The 27,689-nt window shown below is 39.1% G+C and overlaps 1 protein-coding gene across 1 annotated transcript in view; it reads left to right on the top strand.

Moving 5' to 3' along the window:
- sgip1a (SH3GL interacting endocytic adaptor 1a) overlaps positions 1-27,689 on the top strand; it is an 83,694-nt gene that overhangs the window by 38,459 nt on the left and 17,546 nt on the right. Inside the window, 12 exon segments of the mRNA XM_039810664.1 lie at positions 14,286-14,349; positions 15,082-15,106; positions 15,219-15,239; positions 15,768-15,830; positions 16,275-16,338; positions 16,897-17,075; positions 19,449-19,457; positions 21,812-21,823; positions 23,527-23,548; positions 23,673-23,757; positions 25,276-25,361; positions 27,214-27,294. Coding sequence (XP_039666598.1) covers positions 14,286-14,349; positions 15,082-15,106; positions 15,219-15,239; positions 15,768-15,830; positions 16,275-16,338; positions 16,897-17,075; positions 19,449-19,457; positions 21,812-21,823; positions 23,527-23,548; positions 23,673-23,757; positions 25,276-25,361; positions 27,214-27,294 — 711 coding nt within the window.

Below are 27,689 nucleotides of genomic sequence, written 5' to 3'. Positions count from 1 at the left end.
TTGGCTCATCACTTAGTCAATGAATAAGTTCATCTCTACAGCAAATCAAACTGTCCATACAAAAAGTGAAAATTCGATGAGTGGGGCCTTAAAAGACTGTGTCTCTAGAGACTCTGAAGTGCTCAGTCTATCTGCTCTTTGTATTGAGTATTGAAGCAGTGCTGACCAATGAGGAACTGACACTCTGAATAGGCTTATTTTACTAACAGGACTTGTGGGAGGAGAGGCAGTTTATTAATTACATTCTGCTCTACCATCACTTTTATGTGCACACATGAAGGCAGGCAAAAGCATGGAGTAGAAGAAAAAAGGCAACAAAGAAAGGAGGAACCTAAAAGGGAAGGCTAGGGAGAGTAAAATAGATCGAAGTAGAGAAAAGTTTGTTGCATGATTTAATAGCATCATTTATGGAATTTATCGTGTTCAGGAATAATCAGTTTATCTCTCGGTTATCAGTCAATGCCCAGCCTTAGTTTTTACAAGAGTTTATTTGATGGAATCAAAGCCATTTACCTGATTGGTTACTTGGTGCATTGGCCAACAGACAAATTCCCAGGATTATCTACCAACACACTTACACTCTTAGACACGCACCTAATTTATGAAACCTTGATATAAAGCTGTGCTGGGGATCATAAAAGAGATATTCAGTGGGTGTAATTGAGAGTGGAAGCAGGAGTTTCTGTAGCATAATGTACCGTTTCACTCTTGTAAAATATGGGCTTGATTTTATTATGACAAGTCTCCCATTAAGTCTCAGTTTTACTATCAAGCAATCAAGGTGAGCAAATAACACTCAAGTTGCTGTTCCAAGATCGTAATTGTGGCTTGGACAATTACTTTTGGCCGAAGCCTACCTGATTAATTTACGCCAAACTGCCCCTAAAACTGGTTTACTTCTGACCATCCATACAGTTGCGCCTGGAACTGTAGCTTCTTGATGTTGTGAGACAATATCATGAACACTTCCTGCCCTGCAACACATACCACATTTGTAAAGCAAGGATTTAACATTTATAAGCTTCAGAAAGGGACTAAGACAGACTAATTCTCCAAGTTGTATTAGCAATATAGACCACATGTTGGTTTAGATTATCCTTTACAATATAATTTGGCAGTTTTAAGTCTTGGCTCTCTCATTTTCAGTTTTGGTATAGAGCATTGGATTTATTAACAAGAATTTATCAAACTGTCTAAAACCATCATGGTTCTTTTACACAAAAACAAACAACATTCTGAGCAGAGTAACAAGGCTTATGTGTGTTTGTGGAGAGGATTTAATCAGGATGATCCATACACACAGGAGATGGAGGAGACTTCCTGCTTTTAGGTGGAATTTGAGTAAATCAAAAATAATTTTTGAAGAATATCCTTTACAATATAATTTGGCAGTTTTAAGTCTTGGCTCTCTCCTTTTCAGTTTTGGTATAGAGCATTGGATTTATTAACAAGTATTTATCAAACTGTCTAAAACCATCATGGTTCTTTTACACAAAAAACAACTATTCTGAGCAGAGTAAAAAGGCTTATGTGTGTGTGGAGAGGATTTAATCAGGTTGATCTAGGGCTGGGCGATAAATCGATTTTATCGATTAACTCGAATGTGTAGTTAACGTGGATTTGTTTAAATGAAAAATCGATTTTCTCCGATAACATCCGCCGACGCTCCCCTCTGGGCTCCCGTAGCTCCGAACGGGCTCATCCCTCCCCCCGCCCGTTTGCCATAGAGATACACAAACAACATGGCAGCGACAGGGACTAACATTAATTATTTTCTTAACCAGTCGTTTCATTACTTACTTATCTGTAATCTCCGCCGAAATGACCGGCCGCTCGCGGTGCACTGTCCCCGGCTGAGAGTCACCTATTCTCGGATAACTGAACCACCAGCTACAGCTGACCTGAAGGAGCACCATGTGGGGCACCAGAGGCGGTGTTGAGGAACTCTTTTGCGGCTCAACACATCTACTAAATGCCGCTGATACAACCGAGCTGTGACGGAGGTCTGTTGCGGCTTAAACAACTTGCAATCGTACGCTCTGCGCGGAGCTCCGCCGGACGTTTGTTTTTATCGCTGACGAAAGAGCTTGCTACAGGTATGCTACATTCAAGAGACCATGGGATGTTAATGTACGTTACTCGGCGACAGGTGAAAATGGGGGCAAGGTTGCGCAATAACGTTAAAATGATTTGAACTTTTAGCGAGGAACGAGAAGTGAATTGCCTGTATGTGTGAAAACAGCTTTATCTCACCGCATCCGTTTTGTTGTTGTTGAATATATAGCCCCCCCCCCCCCAAAAACCCTCAAACCAATTTATATTTCCACAAAATTGGCATGAATAATCATAATGGTATACATGCCCCATGTGTGTGCGTGTGTATATGAGTCAAAACAAAATAAAACTTGTTTTGAACAATATTCTTTGTCTACAGATTGATTGAGGGAGAAAAAAAATCGATTTAAATCTGATTTTTTTTTTTTTTTTTTCTCGGGATTTTTTTTTTAGGCCATATCGCCCAGCCCTAGGTTGATCCATACACACAGGAGATGGAGGAGACTTCCCATTTTTGGGTGTAATTTGAGTAAATCAAAAATAATTTTTTAAACAATAGTGACGCAATTGATGCAATAGTTTTAAAGTTACAGCTTTGCTCTACAGTCAACATACTTGATGTTGGTTAGTGAACTAAGATTATGGTATAGATATTTTATGCTGACAGGCACTACATCTTCTTTATTGCTTGGTGTTCCTTGCGCTCCCCATTCTGTTGAGTGCCTGTGAAGTGTCTCTGTGGCCACTTTAACAAAAGCAAACAGATTAAAACACACACATTGCACATTCATGTTCACTAGTGGTCTTCTTCATCATGACAACGTGCACAAAATATTTGCCAAATGATCATTTTCAGAGGAGAATGTTGATCTGTAGGAGATACAGTATTTTATTTTAGCTACATTATGGCATATCCTCTTTCACTTAGACCACCTACCCTCAGGACAAACTTCCAATTCTGTCTAACACTTTCTGACTGTAAGATTTAAGAAACAACCGACATTGTGAAAGTGTGTTAACAGCCACTAGGGGCTCTGTTCATGTCTCTGTTGTTTATGTCTAATGATTATTCGCCAGTCTGCTCTGTATGTTGAGTTTGCTGCGTATGTCGGTGGTGTGTGTGTGTGTGTGTGTGTGTGTGTGTGTGTGTGTGTGTGTGTGTGTGTGTGTGTGTGTGTGTGTGTGTGTGTGTGTAAAATGTTTTCAAACCACAGACCCTCCATCTTTCCTCCTTCTCATCCTCCATCTCCTCAGTGCAATGGAGAGTTCAAAATTAGTGCAAACACAGATCTCCTGGTTTTTAAAAAAAAAATCCCTTCCTCTCATCTGTGAATCACACTTCATTGTACACCCACACTGTCTTTTGCCTTTAGGCTCATTTACTTTAAATCATTGCATTTGATTTTGAAATGGAGGAAAATCTCTGGACAGTTGAGTCATGTTATGTAGCATATTTACTTTTCCACAATATTAGAATACATTCTGTGAATCAAGTGTTTAATACTTGCATAAGTATCTTCACAATATCCAGATGATTTGGCAAGCAATGCAGTTTGAGCCTGAAAGTGATGGGACTTTTATATTGGTATTACCTTATTAAAGTCTTATGGATAAGATGCTAGCAAATTGTTGCCTACTTATATATCTATTGGAAACAGAGTACATGGACATCCCAGTGAAATCACCTTTTTTGAGCGTTTTAGCTTGGCTTGGTCTGTCAATTAAAAGAAACTGTCCCTCCCTTACTGAATTTTTTTTAAATTTAAAATTTTGTTGATTAGTTATTTCAGCTTTCCACCATCCTTTGATATAATAAGTTGGTAGTTTACATCTGGCTTATTTGAACCCCTGGGCAGATGTAAACCATTTTATATGAACAAGTATTTTTGTAGTATTTTTTAAGGTTATTAATACAGCAAATCAAAAGTTGTGTTAAATGTGGCACCATAAAACTACAAAATATGTTGACGTGGCTTGAAATGATTAGCGTCTCATTTCCACTGTTATTATGCCGGTTCTGCTGTGCTGTGACAGACAAATCCTGCCAAACATGCTTATGGGATCGAAACATTGATCACTTGTCAGCAAACACAGATCACATGTCAATAGAAACACACAGGGGATCATATTGATCAGTGGACGGGCTATTGTTTTTTTTTTCCATTAGGAAAGAGCTTTCATTTTATACTTGTGTATAGAATATATTTTGTAAATATTTTGCACATTTATTATATAAAATGCTGTATATTGATTTCTTTGATTTTGATCAGTTTACTGTTAGACTCTGCAGTCTGAGCTGGACTGTAGTTGCACCATTTTGCAACAGTGTGCATCTCTTATGCTGTACTTTCCTGTATGCAGCTGTCTAGTCCCTTGAGGTGTGAATTATATGGTGCACTTCACCTTTAGAAAACTACATCCAGGAGACTCCTGATCAATATGTGATAGTAACTGCGCCAGACTGGAGCACTGAGAACTCTCCACCTTGTCCCATTTGAGCCTCACATAAATGAGAGGAGCAATAAATAGGCCCTTGCTGTTTCAGTCCTGAGGCAGAAGACAAGCAGGGCCCTACAGCACAAAGTTGGAAGATTTAAATTGAATAAGCTTGAAGGTCAACAGACATATCAGGAAAACTTATTGTTTTAAGTGCAGTTAGAGCTGCAGTCCATCTTCTGTATTCACTGAACTATTGTTGCAGCATTATTTTTTGTATGATGATGAACACAAAATAATTTCTCTGCCTGTTAGAGAGACGTTATGTCCCTAGGAAATTACATTTTACATCAGACACAAGAAGGTTTTAGTCATTTTGTCTGTGGTATGTGTGCCTTCAGTCATTTCAGAAAGACAAGGCTGCAGTGGCCTGAAAGAAATTCAACAGAGTGGAAGCCCAATTATGTACTTGTACAATACCTTGTGTAATATATTTGTAGATGTCTTACATCATATGACAACATGTCTTTGAATTTCCATATCCTATCACATTAACTTGTGTGTATTATTATTATTAGCCTATGTTGTATCTACAATGATTATACAGCAGTGACAGAAATGTGACCATAGAATGAGGAGAAGGTGACCTTGTCATGATACCTGTGGGCTGACGAATCCACCGTGGAGATCTTACATTAGTTATTTGTTGTCTAGACAACAGCTACGATACCCGCCTAAACAGCCTTGAAAACCAGACAATATAACACTAGCTGACGTCACGCTGTCCCAAAGAGGCCTGAAATGTAGCAAGAAAACATTTGTCCCATTTATCTTTTGGAGGCTGATCTTCAGTTTGTTGTCATGCAGCCAACTACTGTAGCACTTCAGTCTCACACCTTACTAGCAACCATCAAAGTGTTGTTCTACTCATTTAAGTATATTAGCTTGTTCAGAAAAGGGGCTTGTGTTTAGTAAATGTATCTCTAACTACACAAAATGATATCTGTAACATTGTTTTGCCATTTCATAAGAAGTTTATGCAGGGTAATGTTTTAATGAAAACTTGTATGAGAATAGAGCCATTATCATGAGGAATGAGGGACAGCAGGCTTATTTAGCGAGCACACAGCATGTTTGTGATAGAGGCCAATGTGCACGGAGAGCGTACATTCGGGGAAAATACACCCAAATGAGACTGATGGCTTTACCTCCCCCCCAGCAGTCTCTGAAATGACTGCTGCTCTAGCTGAACCGATTGTTGAATGTCACTCGAGCAGAGCCAATGCGCCAGGTAACCAATGTGCCGGTTAACTTTGGCTATGAAATGCAGCATGCATTAAAAAAAGAGAAGAGAAGGTTATTTTTCTCTCCTTGCTATTTCATCTTCCTATGGTAATGGACTTTAGCTGGGTGGCTGCCGATGACATTCTGGGTACTGTCAGATTAATGTAGATTTCTACTTTTGTTTTTTCCCCTCCGTGGTGGAGGCTGTGGTGATCTGTTTTGATAGGAGGACATGACTGAAATAGCTGGGGTCTCATCTCCAGGGGAGATTGGGACACCTAGCAGGCAGTCTGACAACACCCATACATACTGTAGTTTTTTTTTTTTCTGGAGACATTTGAAGGAGCTTGTATAAAAAAAAGTTTTGCCTGCCAACTATAATAGACCACCCTCAAGTTGTTGCTCTGTTTGTGTAAAGTTTAGAAGCTTCAAACTACTTCCAGTGTCTAGACGTAGAACACAGCACTATAAATGAGTGTTTTTCAAAAGAGCATAGAGAAATGGCCCCTGCTGGTTTTCAAGAGCTCAAAATCTCATTTGTGATTTGCTAATGATTTGAGAGAAATGCCTAAACTTTTCACAGCATGTATCTAACAGTCACACTTTGAAAACATGGCTTCATTATTAATCACATTATCTAGTAAGAAATAACCATTCATTTTGTTGTCTTTATGTGACAAGCAAGTGTAGGAAATCGCAGAAGTATCAGACTGTGACATGAGCAGGAGCGTTTTGAGCACCAGCTGGAGGCGGAGAGGGCACTTTGTTCCCATATCTGCCTCTCTGATCTATGAATGTCTTGTGTCAATAAATGGACAGACTGGTGGAAAATACATATTCTCCCTGTGTCTTTGTGCCGGAAATCCATGTTAAAAGCTACTTTGTTGGCCTGGCAGCAGGGTCATTTCCTACACAGTCCTTGGTGGATGCTATTTGGAGCCTGGGGATGGGAACCATGAGTGCTGGCTGTTTATAGAGACAGGAGTGAAGGAGCGTGAGGGTAAGAGCTGAAGAAAAATGATGTGTTGGAAGAAGAGATGTCAGACAAGTACTGCAAAATATCTTACACCGAATGCTACATTACGTGGCATTAGTTGTATAGTGCTGGTTGGTTTGGTTTGGTGATGAGCGGCAATTCCGGTATTTGATCAATAGTTAAAGTCGTTTATCAATCAAAAATGCCATATATTCACAGGTTCCGGCTAGGCTTGCTATCAGTTATTGTCATTATCAATCAATCTACCAATTATTTTCAGGATTAATTGATTAATCGCTTGGTCTATATCAGACAACAGTGAAATATTTCAAAAACACTTCGCCAGAGTTGACACATTCAGATACTGTTTTTTTTTTTTCTAACCAACTGGTCAAAATACCCAAATTATTCAGTTTACTGTCGTATAAACTTAGAATATCAGCAAATATTTACATTTATGAAGTTGGGAGTTGGTGTATTTTTTTGTGCATTTTTGTGGGGGGAAAAAGAACTTAGTCAAGCAAAAAAAGCACTTTGAAGATGTCAGATTGGGCTTTATGACAATGTGATGGCCGCTTTTACTATTTTCATTTCATAGACTAGATAATTAGTCAAATAAATAACAAAATAAACAAATAAATTAGATTTTAGGTACAGTATAGAATGGAAATAGAGCAAGTGCACAGATGGGTGCATCACCACCCTCCCGGCATTCTCAAACATCTTTTGTTCATCTCTGCACTGCCGGCATGCTGCTATATGGTTTCTGGCCCTGACCCACTTTCCTTTAGAGGTGGGTGACGTCACTCGATGATACATCTCTTCTTTTTTTCTTTTCAAAGGGTGCATCTGTGCAACAAAACGGACATGTACCATCCAATTCCTAATGTGTGTGTGTGCTTGTGTAGGTGTTGGGTACGTTGTTACTGCAAATGTTACACTTGATAGCTCACTCACAGTACAGCCACCTGGGCCATACAGTCAAGGGCTAAGTTTAGCATCCAAAGGCACAAACGCAAGCTGACACCCTATCTTTGTCTTTCTTCTGCCACACTGACATACACAGTGAGGCTGAAGGTGATGGCTATTGATGACCATGTCTGGAGGTTTTCTCATGCCCCTCCTAGCTTTCTGTTTGTCCTGCCAGGTAATGAGAAAGAGGGCACATATCCACAGACAGCTTCTCTCCTCTTGGCCTGTCAGAGTCTTCCTCCATCTTTAGGTTAGAGGCAGGAAGTTTAGAGAAGTGGTGACTTAAATCCTGAGTCCAGCAGGGAAACTGTAGGTGGGGGGGGGGGGGGGGTGGGGGGATTGAATAAATGGCTTTCTTCCGTCCTGTACCAGTAGAAATATGTTGTGACCAACTGTGGGAGACTACAGTATGTGCACTGCCTTGTTTGTGTAACATTTTAGGAAACTGTGTTTGCCGGGTTTAAAATTTACTTTTTCGTCCACCAGCCAAATGGCTAGTGAATGTTCAAATTTGACCAGCCACTCTATAGATTACCATTGTTTCTTTGGCTGGTGAATGAAGCAAATTGACAAGCCACTTGCCTGTTTTACCAGCATTTGGCTAGTAGATGATGCTAATTTTGAACCATTTGTGTTTGTGTCTATTAATTTAAGTTGACATCTCTCTACACAAAATGAAATCTTCAGACATGCTGTACACTCACAATAAACCTTGTGCTGCATAGTAGCCACTAAAAAGAAGCACATGGTTTTAGTCAGCACATCCTGAGCACATAATTACATCTATCTCCAGTCTTCTCTGCTCTGCCTCTTTTAACAACACACTTCAGTGTTGAGACTTTAAAATGTTCAGCTCCGTGCAGGTCTGCAAAAACAGTGCATGGAATAAGATGGAAGCTGCAATCACATAGCTGCACGACACGTGTCTCATGATATTAGAGCATTTATCTGCCTCTGCATCATGGCAGCAGTGCGAGGTCGTTATTAGTGAATCTGCCAGTCTCGAGCAGCTTTTCTCTCCTCACCTGCCTCCTTCTTTTTGCCACTCAGGGCCAGGAGGATGGATGAGTCACGCCAACAAAAAAGCCTTTTAAACCTCCTGTTTGCAATATGCCTGTCTAACTCTCTGTTTGTCTACTGTATGTCAGTCTGCCTGTCGCGGTGCATGCTGTCACCTTGTTTACTTACTGTTTATTACAGCCTGCCTGTATGTTTTTTTTTTTCTTTCTGTCTGCTTGTTTATGTCCCCGCCAGCCTTCGTCCTGTTCTACTAATTACTTGTCTCCTTGTCTGCTAACGTGTCTGCCTGCCTGTTAGTGGATCCACATGCTTCGCCTCGTGCTTAGTCAACAGCTTGATTCAGTACGAAAAACAACCCCACGCACCGTCTTCACACTTTAGTTCTCTCATGCCGTTATCTCACCTGAGCATGCTCTGACATGCATACTACACAGTATTATAATAAACAGTAACATATTTTCATCCACTTTTAGGGATAAATATAAATTATACAGGCACTGAATTAGATTTAGAAATGTGGTCAGCTTTCTTAGATGTTCACTTGTAATAAAGCAGCAAATGAGAGTTTAAGAATTCAATTTAATGCTCTACTTAAAAAAGTATTTTAAAGCCATAAACATTGTTATTGTTATTTGCATTTTTGTGCATATGTGTCAAGTTTAGCTCTCTGACTTTGTGGCTAATGTAGCTTATAGGCTAAAGCACCGGATACCCTCGGCAGAAGCAGACATATGCAAGTCCACAGGAGGTCAGAATCACACAATAGGTGCAGTGCACGGACACAATTAAGACTAGACTGATTTAAAGCAATTCTTGTTCCTCCAAAAGGAAAACCGCAAACAGTCGATTCATTGGAAAGATGCTGCAGGAAGTTTAACTTGATGAGAGCTGAGATCTGAGAACAGTTTACCTCCTAAATCAAATCTATAAATGTGATTGCAGTGTTGGATTTTGTTTGTGGTTTTTCAGAGATCTCACTAAAATAACCAACTTCTGCTTTATTCATCAGTGTATCTCTAAGGACAGAATTAACCACCAAACACAGACAGACATATAGGGACACTAAAGGACTTATTTGGACAAAAAAGCCGAACACATCCTAGATGTAGTCATATTTTTTCTAGATAGCTTTTTTATTAGAGGTGTGCTGTCTAAGTTGATTTCAGGATTGGAAGGAGCTCTTGTGCACAGGCGCTCAATTTAATAATGGGAGAAAAGGTATAATTGCTGTGTTTCAAGGTGGTCATTTCTATTAAAGGCAATGTTAGTGCCAACCTCTTCCTGTCGGTTGAAGGGTGGACCTCACAGTAATAATAACACTGTGCTGCTCTGGGTTGTGTTCCTCCTGTTGTGAGTTTGTTTTCACTTCTTGGGACCCTTTCTAAAGTTAGCTTCCCACCCCTCCAAGATTATCCTGAACCTTATATTCTAAACTCTTTTCAGAGACCAAATAAACATTATTTTGGAAATAATTCCCTAGAAATAAAGTCCCACACTAGCAAAAGGATAGTAGGTAGACTTGGTTTTTCTGTAGGTGCTCTCCAGAGCAAAACGATTGAATGTCTTAACTCTGGTCAGCGTACTGTTGCTCTTCGGTTGTCATATAGTTTTTTTTAGGTTTGGCATTGGCAGTGTCCTGTCCTGTTTGGCTTCATGTCCTTTGGCTTTCCTAGAATTACATTACTGTGTCTTGAGAAGAGACCACTAATTACGTTAGCACTTGTGCTAGCATCCCTCTGCACGGAAGCCATTAAGTCATTTAACAGTGGGTTACTGCACACTCGGTTATTTCCTTCTAGTAAATTAACCCCTGCCATACGCATACATGTATTCTTTCACATCAACGTCCTCCAATCAGATTTAGGTCCTGCTGTAATTTATAGCATTATCTTTTTTAATTGACGCTGGTCAGTTGAATCTCATGTGTAAATACAATTTCAAAGTATCTGTTCTGGCCTTGGAATGATCTGAAGAATTAGGTTACATTATTGTGGTTATTTATAAATTGTATCATAAGTGTTAGTTATACCTGTCTTTATAGCCCAAAAGAACTTTATGAGAGTAAAGCTTAAGAACAGATATGCAAGACGGCAGGTTGGTCTGGTCTCTGTATGCTGCTTTCTGCCTGTTTTCACTAGGGATTGACCGATACTGGTTTTTCAACGCCGATACCAATTATTAGTAGTTAATAAAACCAATAACTGATATTTGGAACCGATATGCATATACTGTGAAAATGAAGATCTTTAAGTCAAAATTAAGATTTTGGAATGTTACAAAATCCAACACAAAACTTTGTTTAGATGCTTTAAGCAATTATTTAATAAAAACTTCAACTTTCAACATAATACACAGTAAAAGTCAGATAGTGTCGTGGGCGGGACATTAAGTCAGACTGAGTGGTGAGTGAAACTGAAGCAGAGGGACAGACACAGAGCCGTAGCGGAGCCAACGTAGCGCACTTTTTATTTAATTAACTTTATCGGTTATCAGGCAAATTAAAACGCTGATACAGATAATCTGCAAACTGCCAGAAAATGGGCCGATAATCTGTCTATTTCTAGTTTTCACCATCACTTTTGGCAATCCACCAGTGGTTGTTTTTTTTTTCTTTTAATTTTCTCAAAATGATACTCAACATTCCAATAAAATTAAAGTAAAACGTTGGAAGGAAACAAGGGTAACAAAAGGTAAAAGACATTAAAATAAAGTGAAATAATAATTCCGATTTTAATTTCATGTAATGCAGCATACAGACTTTCAGTAGCCAGGGTACAGCTACCATGTGCACTCTGTCACGTCCGAACAAAATACTCTTTCATTAGCACAGCTGTAAACCTGTCAGCTCTTGCTTGGGGACAATGCTGGATTTACAGGAAGGGGAAACAGACCTAAAGGGGGAAAAAGAACAAGAGAGGCTAATAAAGGGGCTGGAAATATATTTATTGAATACATCAACTTAAGCCTGAGACAAGCTGGCAGCATACATAAATGTGCTTCTGACAAATTATATTAAATACAGTACAGTCTGCTGAAAACAAAAGTGCAGTTTAAACTCAGACAAGACTCAGAATCTTAAAAAATGTCTTCAAGTTGGTATGCAAGAACATGCCAGCATGGTGCAAGTTGCTTTAAAAAGGTGAAGAAAAGCAGGCCTCCCCAGCTGGCAGTATCATGGCAAGATAATTATACACAACCAGATTTTGACAGCGAATCAACACGACAAGGAAAAGAGTGTGCTTCTGAATGGTATTAAAATAAATAAGTAAACATGAGAATTGAAGCAGCAGTTGAGAGGGAAAAGAAAGCTGAAACTGAAGTTTGGCTTTGCTGAACAGTAAAAATGTAAAGCTTCCTTCCTCTATTAAGCTACAGGCCGAGAGAGCACATTGCGTCCTCGTACTGAGAGCTCCAACAGACGCCTCACCAAGATCAGTATAGGGAACCTGTTGAGCCACAGAAGGAAAGAAAAAAGCTTTTGTCTGGCTTCACAGAAATAAAATCTTGACTACTTTTTTTTGGGGGGATCTCAGTTATGGGAAGGAGGTGTGCACATTTTCTTTGTATGTGTAAAATACAACAGAATGACCAAACAACACAAACATACTCACAAGCACCCACACAAACAGTAGATAGATTCAGCACTTTCCCTACTAAAGAATTGTTCTTAAAATATACTCAGAAATATATATATATATATATATATATATATATATATATATAGCTGATTTTTTTTGTATATATACATCTCACAGTTCATTTTTTTTTTTCTCCAATGACTTTCCCTTACAGCTGATTACCTACAGTATAGTGTATCATAAAGCTCTGTTTCTTGAGGTGTGTGCGTGTCTGCTGGGACATGTGTTGCTACCTTTCATGGGACAAGCCTTTGTATTTGTGAAAGTGCCTTCATCCTGTGTATGTATGTGAGCTCTTTTCCTTCATTTAAGCTGTGGAAATTGCTGTTCACGGGATGTAAGGTGGAATATTTTAGCAGGATCAATGAGAGGGTATTTCTGGGTAAGACTCATTGTCAGTAGGCCATTCTAGATCGATTTCCCATTTAAACTGCAGCCATGCTGATGCAAAGATATTAGAGTAGTAAAAAATCTTATCAAACACAAGAAATAAGGACAATTGTCTTTATTTCATGAGTGAAGTCACTGGTGTTGAATTTGTGTACCAGGCACAGATCAAGAACAGGATCATGATACAGCGTGCGTGCGTGCGTGTGCACTCGTGTGTGTGTCAGCATCATGTTCCTGCTCTGAGGCTCAGTATGTACCTGCATGTGCTATGAGGAAGAGATAGGTTGGTCATGAGATGATGTGATGAGTTCAGGACCAGACGAGGAAGAATGAGAGTCAAGGAATTATCAGAAAAGAAATGGAGGGGGACAACTGGGCTTTCATCTTGGGTAAGAATAAGCCAGGGGGCATTTGAGACATTGTTGTTTGACATAATGGTACAGTACAATTGATAAAATGAATCATACTAAATCTTCATTAGAGCTGCAATAAACTTTAGTTTTTTGTTTTGTTGGCTTGTGATTCAACTTCCTCCAAGGAAGGAGGACATGATTGGATATTTGAACACGGAGCTCTTTAAGAGAAATGTAACACATAAAACAGAACTATAGTGTAATCCTCTAGTTCAATACAATGGCATTTGAGTTGATTTTGCTGTACATTTGTGTTGTTACTTCAACCCATAGTACATCCAACGATAGTGCAGCGAAACTTGAGCTTAAGTTGTTGTGGAAAGCAAGAACACACAAGCCATATCTGCTAAAACTACATTTTCAGTTTTTTGCAAATAAGGCTGAAATGGGAGATTGCATAATTCCATGTACTATTGACAGACTACTTTTCTTTGTATGCTTCTTTTCTCCTGCACTTAACTGGGGTTGGATGTGCATACTATCCACTTTCCTTACAGGATCAAATGTGGTGTTGGTTTCAAGGTCCAGACATTGCATTTAAGACTTTTTTTTTTTTTTTTAAATCTACCAAAACTTTTCTTAAGGCCAAAACACACTCTCACGCTTTTTTAACAACGCCCTCATCATTTGTATTGTTGGTCAGTGAGCAGCTCCAGTAGAGCAGCTGTCAATCTGATGCCTTGGTAGCATTATGGATTGAAGTTTTGTATATTATCTGCTGTGTGACCTACAACAGCTTCCTCTCTGCTCCACAGCTCTAAGCTATTCTTGTTAAATTCTTGGCACATTAATTTTCACAGTACTAATGATTTTTTTTGATTGCAAAATGATGCCTTGAGGATTGCAAGGCTGGCTGTCCATCTGTGATGACCATGAACACATTTTTAGTTCTGAAAGACAGTGTTTGCCTTCACACAGCGATGCAGCCAGTCACTCAATAATACATAAAAACCGCTGTCTTTAATCTCCTGGATGATAGATGAAGCACAGCTGACCCCACCTACCCTTAAACCCCCCACACAGACACTACCTTTTAGTCATGCCTTTGGTGTCAAGCAATAATTCGCCCTTTTCCTCTTCTTTTTTTTTTTTCCTCCTCAGGATTGAAAAAACGTACCAGGAAGGCCTTTGGGATACGGAAGAAAGAGAAGGACAATGACTCCACGTAAGTCCTGATCCTCTTTTCTGGAGTACTGTATGAACATAGGGCACTTAGTTGTTCCACAGCTGAAAGTATTTACGATAATGCTGTGTAGTGGAGCAGAGCGATGGCTGAAACCTCTGAATTTGAGTTATTTTAAGAAGAAAAAAAAATACATGACAGCAGGTCTTGCATATACATTAAAGCAGAATGAAAGGATTAGAATAAGTAAGAACAATAACAGGATTAGTATTAAGTACAGGTCTTGTCAAATAAATGTTAAGACAGCTGCTTCTATTGACCATGCATGCACTATTCAAGAGTCTACCTCTCAATTATGAACCACAGTGGTATAGTATGTATTGTATTAATGGATCTGTTAAACTCTAAGTATGAATCATATATGACATGTTATTATCAATCTACAGAATAATGAGCATACTTAAAATATCCATTGCTTGTGATATTGCTTGTTTGCATTCTGCTAATGTTATTTCTGTCATATGATGGCAGAGATGTACTGAAATTAAAGCAGTACAGCAGGATCAAGAACTTGCAGAATCTCTGTAAGCATAATAGTGTTCCGGGGGTGTTTAGCCAATTTGTAACTGCCGTGAGACACGTGATGTAAAACACATCTTTTAAATACTACGGCTCGACTAATTAGCAAAGCACTTGATTTCAAAATGAAGAGCTCACATGTTAAGCGACTTTCATGATCTCCTTTCTTCTCTCTGCTTCTTTAAATTCTCACAGGGGGTCCCCAGACAGAGAAAGCGGTGTAAGTAACAGAAAATATCATTTATAAATTACCATTTATTCTCCACTGGAGGAAATCAAGTCTGGTGATTGTGAGTTCATTATTTATTTTCTGTGTTCTTTTTACTTGCCAGGGACCCCAAGAGACTGAATCGGTACTAAACTTTAGTCTCTAGTCCTTTTTGGAGTAGATTAATCTTTTAGAATAGTTAGTCTAGAGTTTAGACTGGTTGTAGACATCAACCATCAGCTAGTGTTGCTGTTTCAGCTATCGTTTCCTTAGCCGGCCCTCTGAGGAGGCTTTGACAAAAAAGTAATAAAAAGGGCAACAAGATATCCCTCTGAGTCCCTTGGGGTAGAATGAAGAGACCTAAAGCTTGAAATATTATCCAGCACTGTTGGAAAATTTGCAGCATGTTGGATAATAATAACAATAATCATCATCATTATCAGATCATTAGTGACCAAGTGGAGAAAACCGAGGACAAATTAAGGCCTGTAAGAGGAAAATAGGACACTGTCGGACAGTCTGACATGGCATGAATTGCAGAGTACACAGCATCAAGGTTCAGTAGTATAGTGTAGTTCCACCAAACGGTAGCTAACATAAAAACACATCCAGTCGTAGCATAGTAATGCAGAATATACTGTACCTTCACTCTCTGGTGTCTCTCTCTTCTCAGTCTCAGAAGAAGACCAACGGGGCCCCTAATGGCTTCTATGAAGATATCGACTGGGACAGATATGTAAGTTATAGGATTATTATTTTATGCTGATTTTAAACAGTTCTTCAGCTTGGTCGGCACCAACTCACTGCTGCTTTGTTTTTATATGCATTCAATGAGCTTATAGTATTGATCCATACTCATGTAAAATAAATGTGTTATTGACAAATTTGTGAACAAAGAATATTAAAAGTTGATGGATTTAACTATTATAATTTGCAACATTATATTGCTTACATTTTAGCTCCAGATTGTAACTTTGTCAATATGAATTTGGTCATGTTTCATTTAGCAGGGAACCTAGCATTTGTTATGACCGTAAGTCTCTGTAAAATGTATCGTAAAATGTACGTAACCGTAGCTTAATTAACTTATGCAAGGCCTTGAACCAACGGCTTTTTGTCTGTTAGCGTTGTATTGGCATACAACTAAGAGATTTATACTGAGTCACTCTGTGTGTTTCAGAACTCTCCTGAGGTGGATGATGAGGGCTACAGCATCAGACCTGAGGAGGAGTCAGAAGAGGGAGATATCCTCTGCACTAATTTATGTTTCATTAGACAGAATGAATTTTAACACATGAAGTTTAAAGAAAGGGGCTTTGGCTCACCAAAATAGATTGTTTCTATTGTTGGTACGGGATTTGTTAAATTGGTGCACACTGGATGTACTTCATACCCTCTAACATACTGCTCACCCTAACCCTTTTACACACAAAACGCCACTGTGATGACAAAGTGCAACAAATTCTTATTAAAGTGTAAAACATCCAATTAACAAAGGTAAAAAGGTGCAGCACATAACGCAGCTACAGAAGAATGAGTCTTGAAGTCATGAACGGGACAGGAAGTATTGTACTATGTGTACTATCAAATGGTTTGAATTACAAGTACGGAACATGTAGAACCATATGATTTTAAGGCAGTCACCAAGGAAGTAAGGCTAGTTTAATCAGGGATGTAGTTCCTGAGTTTGGCTGCCTGGGCACAATCACAGAGTCGCATTTATAATATATTGTAAGTCAAATGTCAAGTAAATCCTGGAATATTTGAGAAAGGGAACTATGCTTTCCTTGACGCTGAACTACCGCCTACCATCAAAAAGCCCCACTTCTTTTCCTCTGATGAGTCGGAAGGAGAGGAGGACCACAGGAAAAAATTCAAAATCAAGATCAAGCCGCTGCCGGCCGATCGTGTAGCGTCGGTGCCCTCAGTCGACGAGCTCAAAGCCTCCATAGGCAACATAACCCTGTCCCCGACTCCTGTGGTGAGTAGCTCTGACGTCACTCCCTTCTCACTGCTGGCTGAGGCTCTCATTAACAGATGGCTGTTTATTAGTGTAAAGATGGTTACAATGAGTGTGTGTTTGTGTGTGAATCACGTCTCTGCTTCTTATCTTCATCCTCTTTAACTCCCTTTTAACATGTAGAGATATTTATTTTTTGTGCACAGATATGGCCGTGCATGTGTGTTGTTCACGTTTTTCCCACTGAGATGCTGCATGATGTTGTGTGTGCCCGTATCTCCTGATCTACCATCTTTCTCTAAAATATGTATTTTACTTCATTCCACTGTTTTGTTTTAGCTATTGACGGGAACTCTAAATGGGTCACTGCTTCACTTTTCTTGGGTCTCTACAAGACAACAGAACTACTGTAGTTTGTTTTAACGCGACAGTACATATGTCTCTGGTTTGAACCCTAGACTGAAATCACAATCCATGTCCTTGTGATGAGTGAGCTCAGCTGATTTGATATAATAGTTTGAATTATACACAGTTAATTTGTGACGCTTGTGATACTTGGTCAGTGCTGTCAGTGACCTCAGTGTTCTCCGGTTTAGTCCGGTGTTGTTTATCACAAGACCGATGTCCTACCACCACGTCAGAAAACACAGAATATCAGGGTGTAAAGCTCTATTTTGACGTAATGCAGCTCAGTTGATGAGTCCAAACTCAAGCACACGTCCCCTTCACACAGCCTGTAATCAGCAGTGGTAATCCTTGGCCTACCCATAATTTCCTCCTTCTTCAGTGAGGACAGTTAGCTTGGGTGTCCTTGAATAATTCAGGTAGGAAAATGGGCACAATGAACCCGTGCGCCGGGCTGCAGTGCAGTGAGATTGCTTGTGGTCATTTGAGCTTCTGGACTCAATAATTTAATTCAGCCTCCGTGTGTTTACCCACCGACTCTGTTAACCTGATCAGGTGTGAAGGTCTTTCCACGCTGATAATAGTTGTGCGCACATGTTAGTAGATAGGACACATTGGTTGGTGGACAACGCCGAGGTCAAGAATTTTGAGAATGGATTAGTTGTTAAAGTTATTTATTTAGAAAAAAATAACCTACCAATGGAACATTTGCTGGTTTCAGCTTTTATCACTGTAAATTGCATCTATTTTACTTTTAGACGATTTGTTTGATAAAACAAGCACTTTGAGTTATACAACACTTAGTATCTAGGTTAATAACTTTCAGTTATTAACTGGGCATTTTATTGAGTAAACAATGAATCAATGAATCAGAAAAATAATCGACAGGTTATTTGATAATTAAAACAAATGGTAGTTACAGCAATGGTAATGTGACAGATTTGGTTTTAGGGGTGCATTGTGGTGTTTATAGTTAGTTATAATCCGGATGTGTTGATGCTTTTGTCTTAAACCAGGAAAAGTTATGTGAAATAAGTTTCCCCTAACATCTTCTTGAAATGCATCTAATTTAGTCAAGTCACCTTAATTTTAACCAAAATCATAACATTGGAATTACTGCCCTGTAGATGTGATTACAAAACTGCCACCTTCACCTCTCCCAGTTCAAATTAGCATCACATTTGCCTGGGCAACTCACACATTAATTACATAAGTCACACAGTCACTCCCAGTCCCTGGCAACTCTGGGTAACCCTGGCTATGGACTGACAATACATGGTCTGATGAAAAGAGGAAAAGGGGGCCAAATTCTAACAGGCCTCCAAAAGCAAACAGTTATTCTTTCCATTTCTTTCTAGTTCTTCTTTTTTCTTAAACTAATCCAGTTAAACTTTATTCCCAGACTAAAACATTTATGACTGGGCTCTGATTTTCAAAAACAAGATCCACACTTGACGACACCCTCGACTTATAACTGAGGCTCTATATTCTGACTACGTTGGATTTTTGCCTGTACTTTAAATATGAAAAGCTTTTACCCCAGCTTTAAAAAACCTGAAACACATAGTACCAAGTATTATACATACCTAGATACTAAGTGTTGTATTTAGCAGACTGCTTCAATTCTGTGGTAATACTTGGCATATTCTGCATGAATTATGCATATGTACACAAGCTTGTGAGAGGTACACGATGATGCAGGTTAACAGCTTATTTCACATGAAGCCTTAGCCAGGATTTTGTGTTCACATCATATTAGTAGGAGTAGTGGGTAATGTGTAGGTGAAGGGATGAAGGGAGCCGTAGTACTACGTCAGCTTTATCTGTCTGTATTAATGATTGCAGTTGATGGCTGCCTACATTGTACACAGATGCTTTGTTTTGCCAGCGTTAATATACTGTCCCCTCTAGTCTTCTAACTATTTTACCCTTTTATTTCTCACCTATCTCTCGTTCTTTTGCTGCCTCTATTGATGCTAACCTCTGTAGAGGAGTCCGGTAAGCCTTTGCTTTGCATACTGTTGTGTTTATATATTTTTTTAATTCTCGACTGTTGGCTCATAAAATTGCCTCTTTGTTGCTGAGAATAGGCTAAGTACAAATGGCCTGTGTGTAATAATAACTATAGGCTTTATTAGTGGCCCAGCATGTTTAAGGCGATGTTATGTGCTTTCGCTTTTGATGTGAGTGTTTCATTGTAGTGTTATATAGCAGATTACTGTATCTGCATGTGTGTGATTGCTCAGCTTTTTTCTAGCACATGTTGATTTGTTTGCCTTGGTACTAAGAAGGCTGTCTTTTTAAGTTTTTTCCACTGACCAAGACGTCTTAAATCTGATTTTAATTGGTTCTGGAGTCTTGAGCTTCCACCTCTCAGTCCAAATGACACGACTACAAGCACTAGAGGAGGCGGGGAAAAGGTCAGGGATGGATTAACGAAAAGAAATCTTAAAGAAAAAGAGGTCTTACTTCCCATATTATTACTCCCTTGTCGTGTTATCAACTAGCATTTCAACCAGAAAGGCTTCATTTAGAAGACCAACATCTTACTTGTATCATGAATTCTTCATATTTTATAATATGTGCCATAGCCAGCCACTGTGCAGTCAGGTCTACACAAAGAGTCACCTCAGGCAAAGTCGGTCACTTTACAGCCCAGCTGTCTCAGTTCAGATATGACCTGCCTCCGTTACAAAATGTTTCATTACATAAGCAAAGGTGCAATATTGAATTTCAAAAATGAAACAAAAAAAGCTGTTCTTCTGATTCTTTTCCGTTTTTTGATTTTTCAAATATATCACATAATTGTTTGGAGTGGCCCAAACACCAGCATTATCTGGACACAACTATTTGTGTGTTAAAGATAAATATTGCAGGCTTAAAGGTCACAATGTGTGACTCTGAATGCTTCCTGTTGTTCTTCCTGTTTACATACAGCAGGGAGAAGATAATTGGTTATGACAAACACTATTGCGCTGTAGCCTGCACCAATTCACCCAATGAAATGAATCCCTTCTACCAGCATGTCCCACCTCCTTGTTGCATCATTTTAATCGCTCATGGCCCACTGCACAACTGGAACAAGCAGGAGCTCCCAAGTGAGGGAGGGATGGAGGGGAGAGAGAGCTGATGAGACGGAGGTGACGCAGGCAGATAGAGATTTCAGCAGAAATTAAAGAGGCCGGGGGGGTAGATGGGAGACTAGAAGGGAAAATGAAAGGATACTTAAAAGGATTAGAGGGCAAAAATGACATTATTTTTTAACAAAAATTATCAAAAAAAGAGATGGGTATAGAAATAAAGATTACATGAATGAGGGCAGGAAGAGAGGGAAGTGATTTAAGCAGCTCCACAAGATTTTTTGGATCATGTCCAGTCACAGCAGGTTCAGAGATGATAATATAAATATCCTCTTTTATCCGAAGGCCTTAAATTGCTACACGTTGTTTTTTCTCACCATCAACCTCAGACAGGGATTCAGGCATATACACAAACACACACACAGATCAGTTTGAATAAGTCAAATTAAGATGTTTGCACACAAAACACATGTAGTTTATAAAATACAATGTTTTATTATAAATGAAACTACCCAACAATATAACGGTTAATAAGTCCAGCTGAAATGATTAGACGATTAAACACAGAACTGTTTTAATCGTTTCCAGTTTCTAAAATGTGCATTGAGTACTTTTACTTTTAAAACTTTAAGTACATTTTTCTGATGATACTTACATACTTTTACTTAAGTAACATTTTCAATGTAGGACTTTTACTTGAGTATTTTTACAGTGTGGTATTAGTACTTTTACTTAAGTAAAGGATCTGAATACTTCTTCCACCACTTTATTGAGCTATTTGCATTTATGCTCAAACATCCTGAAACCATATAAGGCTGCACAAGAAATGTCTCACTAATTCTACGACAGATGAGCACATCAGACCCTCTTTATGGATATGTTGGGTGCTTCTTATTATGCTAACATGTCTCCTTGCTTCCGTCATCCACGTCTCTTCCTCACATCTTAGCTCCTCTCAGTGAGAACGTAAGAGATGTGAGGAGGAGACGGGAGAGCCTAAGCTGCCAAATGAGAAGCCTCCTCGTCTCCTCATGGTGCATTTAAAGGATTAAAAGATCCATGATGGCATTATGGGGAACAATTTCAGAGGGAGGAGAGAGGACAGGAGGAAGCATATGTTAGCATAATGAAAAGCACCCGTTATCATCCTGATCCCCAAATCTGACCGACCAGGCCAAAATTCTTCTCCTCCTCATGCATATGATTTCTGCTTTACTGATTTGTCACTCTCTGACCAGGTGTCTCTTCTCTCTTCCTTTTTGCTGGTCACAGAGACGTAGCCCGGTAAGTGTCCTTTTCTTTCAGTCTCCCTGGGGTCAGGCATATAATGTCACATGCTTCTTGTACACTTTTGCTCCACCTTGTCCTTGGGAGTCGGTTAAATAAGACCGAAAAATGCGTAGGTGGGTTCATTGGCCGAGGCGACGGGTCAAAACCGTTGGCTAATTTGTTTTGACATTAATATTTAAACGAATAAATACCTATATTTTCCCCCTAGATTCTCAAGATCACTAGCATGCTTGTTTTTCATCTTGGTTGGCTTCGTGCTTGGTCTCTGTTCTGGGGAGAAAATTTGCACTTTTGACAGCTGGACCCTTTGATGTCATTTTTCACTCCCCATCGTTGTCTCTCCTGCTCTCTTCCATCTCCTTCTTGGCCTCTTGTGTCCATCACATGGTGAATTCGTACATACGCTCGCATACACAGGGGCTTTTAAGATGACAGCTAGAGAGGCAATATTATTGTGCTGATGCCTCTCCAACAACATAACTCATTTCTCTTTTAACTTTCTTACACTCAAACTTTGTCTCTCTTGACACCTCAAACCAATGCTCACATCATAGTTAGCTCACTACAGGCAGCAGTTACTGTTACGTGACACTAACAATGTTATTGTTATTGAATTGTGGAGGTATTTATCAGAGTAACTTACTCTCCTTTATTTAAACTGTATCCCTAATGGCAGATATGTTTGCTGTCCATCTGATATACAGTAGCTGCTGAGGTGACTTGTTAGAACTGTCTGTGCCATATTTCACTGAATGGGCAGTGTTCAGTGAATCACTTATAAGGCATATGAATTGCTGTTTACAGTGCCATCTAAAGGACCACTGTCATGCTGGTCAGCATTATCCTACCCAATGTTGTACCTCCAGGATTTTCAATTAGTATGAAAATGTACTGTAGTTGGTAAATACATCGATCGATAATGCTGCAATAGAAATAAGAAATGTAGGGTGCCTGTGTAGATCACCTGTTAGAGCGCCCAGCCATATATAGAGGTTTACATGTTGTTCCCCCTCTCTCCCCCCTTTCATGTCTTCAGCTGTCCTAAATAAGTAAAGGCCTAAAATGCCCCCCCAAAAAATAATCTTGCAAAGTAACAACTTAGAAACTGCAAAAATTATTTCCATTTGGGGGTGGACCAGGGGTTGGGGCACTGACCGTGGGTTGCCTTGTCCCTGGTTTGTGTCCGGGCCTGTGTGACCTTTTACTGTAACTCATTCCTCATCTCTCTCTCTCTCTCTCTCTCCTCATTTCCTCTCATCGTCAATTCTGTCTGCTGTCTAATAGAGGCAGTCTTCGTCCTGTAGTACAACCTTTTCTGCACCGTGCAGCATTTGTGTGTTAGTAATGCTTACTCCTGTGTAGCTTGTAACTGGTCAGGTAGTTCCGCAGGTCTCATCAGATTAAGTTGACCTCTGACCTTCACTACTGTACAGCATACATCATTGTTCTGTTTAAACCACACAGATTGTTATATAAAAAGAAAAGTTAGATTTTTTTTTTAGGACTGCCTCACATTTACATTTGATGTTTTTCTGTGTATTTGCAGCTGTTCTACATAGATGGGGCTATGTATGATGCTGATTGTAGTAGCATTGTAGATAAATATGATTTGAATAAAGGCAACGTTGTACTTGTTAGTGACTCTTTGCTGTTTTATGTCTTTGGGTTTTTACATTTGTCATTTTTTTATGTTACAGGGTTTGAAACGGAACCCTTCCAGTAAGTATCAGTCTCGTTGCAGCTTAGGCCAGGTTCACTTTTAATGCTGGTGAATAACAGAATAGTGAATAGAATATGATTAAAAAGACTCACATGTGCTAAACTGATTTAATTATGCTTCCAGGTGAGGAGATTGCCAGACCGAGACGCGTCGTCCCTACTTTACCCCCTGTGGCCCCGACACCAGCCCCAGCACCGCAACCCCCCAGGTATGTACCTCACTGTTCCCTGAGGGGAGACATGCCACTGCCACTTAATGTAATGGTGCTGCTATGTGTATCATACTGTATATGTCACTGCTGATCTCTTCTCTTCTTATGGCATTGGGCTGTGTATCTGTATGTTTACTCTTTTTGCATTTCTAAAAAGCAATTTTCACTGGTTTTATTTGGGCGGAGACACTGGCTCCCTTTTACTGCTTTGTACCATTACAAGATAAACATTTGTGTTGTAAAGTAATGCAGTGGAAACTGCATACTGCATTCTTTTGGTACATGCTGTACAATGCATTGTAAGCTAATGTAGTCAATGGCATTGGTGATTTTTATATTTTTACTTGGATGTCAGCGGCATCCAGTGTCACCTCTTATGTTGTCTCACTGAAACCTTCTGCATATGACTCAAGGCTTTCTAACATTTGCTGCTGCTGTTGTCTGGTTTTCATTTCATTGAGCTGGGACCCTAACTGGGATGTGGAGTTACTTTAGTATTAACTGAAAAGTGTAACAGCAATAAAAAGAACATTGATATCATGGAAATTCTTTGTGGAATACTCTTAATATAACCAAAGGCTGTGAGATAAGTTATGTTGTGCTTCTAACATAATGGATGATAAACACAACAAGATTTTGTTTAGATTTCCCCCAACTTTTGCCATCCTACTAAAACATAAGAAGATTGTGACAGAAATTGTGTTTATTCTGCTGGAGGGCCACTTGAGGCTTCAATGAATCTGCAGAGCTGTCACTGTGTTTATCTATTCAACATCACTGTGATGCTTTGTGTGCTGTGGGAACATAAACACAGGTCGTTCTAGTATGAATGCTTGTGTTTATGGTTTATAGTTGTATGTATAGTTATTCCTCATGTTTTTTGTGGTTTGGTTGAATGCTAGTTTTTAGTGTCTACATGTATCTTTGTTTGCTGTCTGTCCAGTACCATTAGCCATGGTACAGATGCACCTTGTCACGTGTAGATATTCCTCTCTCCACAGCTAAAAATTGCCATCACTGCTTGAATATGTTGTAACTGTGCAGGTAAAAAAAGAAAAAACATTATGCATATCTTATCACAATCAAATGAATATCACAAAATTAGCAACCATATCAATACATGGTTCAAATTATCCCACATAATTTAAACAAAAGAAAGGCAAATACTGTGCCAACAAATGTAAACTAATAATTGCAATAATACAGTTACATTTAACGGTCATCCAATTCATTAAGATGACAGCAGATAAAAAAACATTTGTATATTCAGCCATATAGTCTGAATAGTATAGTGCTTTTGGATCTGCATTTACTTCTTAAAAGTGTAGGCGTGGGTCTAGGGATATAATATTGTTTATTTACATACCAAGTAAGGATATGTTATGTCTTCAAATGTATTCTACCTGTAAATGATCAGATGACGGAAGCTATACTTAGATGATATGTACAGTGTAGCTGTTTCCTAAAATGACCTTCTGTAACCAATTCTTTCCTTTTGTCCTTTGTGTGTTGCAGCAGTCAACAATCACCCGTCTCTGAAGACACCACAGCCTTATTTGGGCCTCCTTTGGAAACAGCCTTTGGAGAACCTAAAACTGAAGGTAACCCTCCTCCCTGTGTCTTTGTCATGTTACTCTGAGTTTCTGTCTCTTTATGCGTCTGTGTGTACATCTCTGTGTCTGACAAAAAAAAAACACTGGTAACAAACCGTCAACACACATATTCTAACAACAAACTGTGATAGCAACGCAATGAAAAAGGCTTTCTGAACACACACTTATTGTCTCTTTAAGGCCGCCAGCTAAGCCCTGCTTGGCTGTCAAAGCAGATACCCTCTCTCTCCTCCTCCGCTTTCCCCCTCTCACCTATTTCTCTAACATCATTGTTCTTCCCTCAGGCTCACTGTGCAGTTGTGGATGTTTTTGCTAAGGTCAAAGTTGAAATTGGCATGTGGTTGCTGTGGAGGTCACGTTCATGTGCACAGTGCAGCTTGTTAATATGCAGACTCTGCTGTCACACGCTCTCAGCCAATCCAGTAGGATCTAGTGGTACAGGCTGTGGGAGAGCTCTTAGCTGTTACACAACTGGCATGTCAGGCATAACTAACATCAACCTCACACAAATTCCCTATATACATTCATTCAGACGAATAAAATATCTCTGTGTTTGACAACTGGTAACTCTTTACTTTCTAACCTATTATGGTTTTATCTTTACAAAAGCATAAAGAGTAGGGATGTGCGATATAGATACACATTTTTAACGTGGTATATCTAATTTTACACTCAGTTTTAAGTTGATTAGGTACAGCGCTGGAATAAATCCTGACCTCATGAGATTTGTACATTAGTGATCAGTTTTTACTGGACAGACAGTACTTTTAAGTGATTCTAATATTGTGTCCACTACATTTATATTCATGATACTATGTATTATAAACTAAGTTGCCTGTTTTTTTTTGTTTTTTTAGGTTTAATGTAGCTAAAATGTATGCAGTCTAATAAATCTCTGGAATAAATCCTACCTTAATGAAGGTTATAATGTCAAAGAAAAATTTAAACCGTTTTAGAGAGGCGTTGGTTTAACTGTATGGTTATTTTGGAGGATGTAGTTTGAAAGTAACATTTGTTTTAGACTGCTGTAGTTGTAGCTTTGTGTACCTAATAAACTTGTAACTGAGTGTATGTAATGCAAACTCATAGAGAAGCAGTTTATAGATAAAATAATCTGATGGCAATGTTGTTTTTGGTAAATCCAGTAAATGAAATGCCTGAAAAATTACTTAATCACAATAATGTAAATATCCTATGAATCCAATATTAGATGCAACACTTAGGCTTATATAACCAGTAATAATATAGTAAGATAGACAGCTCAATGTAAACCGTATAACAAAATGTCTTTCAGTTAACTAACCTCTCATACGGTATATTGTCATATTGCACAACCATAATAATGTGGGTTTTGGCATCATCTCATTTTTTTGTTGAGACAAGTCTTAAGTAAAATTTTAAATGGCGTGGTTAATGGTTAAGGTAATAATGAAAGGTTAGCTTTTATAACCACTTTCATCATGTTGAATTCATTAAATAATAATGTTGTTATACTATTTTTTTTTTTTCTTCTTTAAAAAAGTGGTCACAAGTGGGCTCGGAGAGATTTGTGGGGCAGTCTTGGTCACCTCTGTGCCCAAATAGTATTCTGCCTCTAGAAATCAGTTTGAGTGAATAAGATTGTAGCCATGTATTCAGATGCATTTTGTGCTGAACCCTAGTGTTCCACTATAACAGTGGCACTGAAGTTCAGTTGGCAAAGAAAATGTATTGACATGCTGATCTCTGTTGTTTACCCTCTTACACTGAATGGGTTTTCATAGCCCGAAATCAGAAACCCTTTAAATGTTTTGGCTCTAATGCCCCTGAACTGGCCTGTTCTGTCCCCTCCTGAACTTAGTGGGTTTCTCTGGGTCTGATGCGTGGGGGACTCCTCTGTCAGAGCCTGAATCCTCTTTGACCAGATCCTTTCCCACAGGAAGTAAGTTTTATAACTATGTGCATATTGTGTCACACTTCTTCTTCTCCTTCTTCTTCTCCCTGGAATGACTGCACAAATCTATCAGCTCACCTCATTACCCCCCCTCCATCATCATCATCATCATCATCATCCGACTAACAAACAGACCTGCAAACTGAACCGATCAAACACTCTGCATAACACTCTGCTTCTCTTTCTCAGCCAGCTGTGACCTGTTTCATTTCATCAGCCATTTCACAACCTAATTATTCACTGTTGTACTTTCTTTTTTATTATGGGATATTTCAGTACTTTTTTCCCATACTGCACCAACCCATGATGCCTCGCTGCCTCCTCCTTGCATTTGGCATAATGGTGACTGAATGTGTGCTGTGCTGCATGGTTAATGATTTGTG

The sequence above is a fragment of the Perca fluviatilis genome, chromosome 9, assembly GCF_010015445.1.
Source record: "Perca fluviatilis chromosome 9, GENO_Pfluv_1.0, whole genome shotgun sequence".
Classification (NCBI taxonomy): domain Eukaryota; kingdom Metazoa; phylum Chordata; class Actinopteri; order Perciformes; family Percidae; genus Perca; species Perca fluviatilis.
Note: the sequence above shows the minus strand (reverse complement) of the source record. Positions and strands in the feature narration are given on the sequence as shown.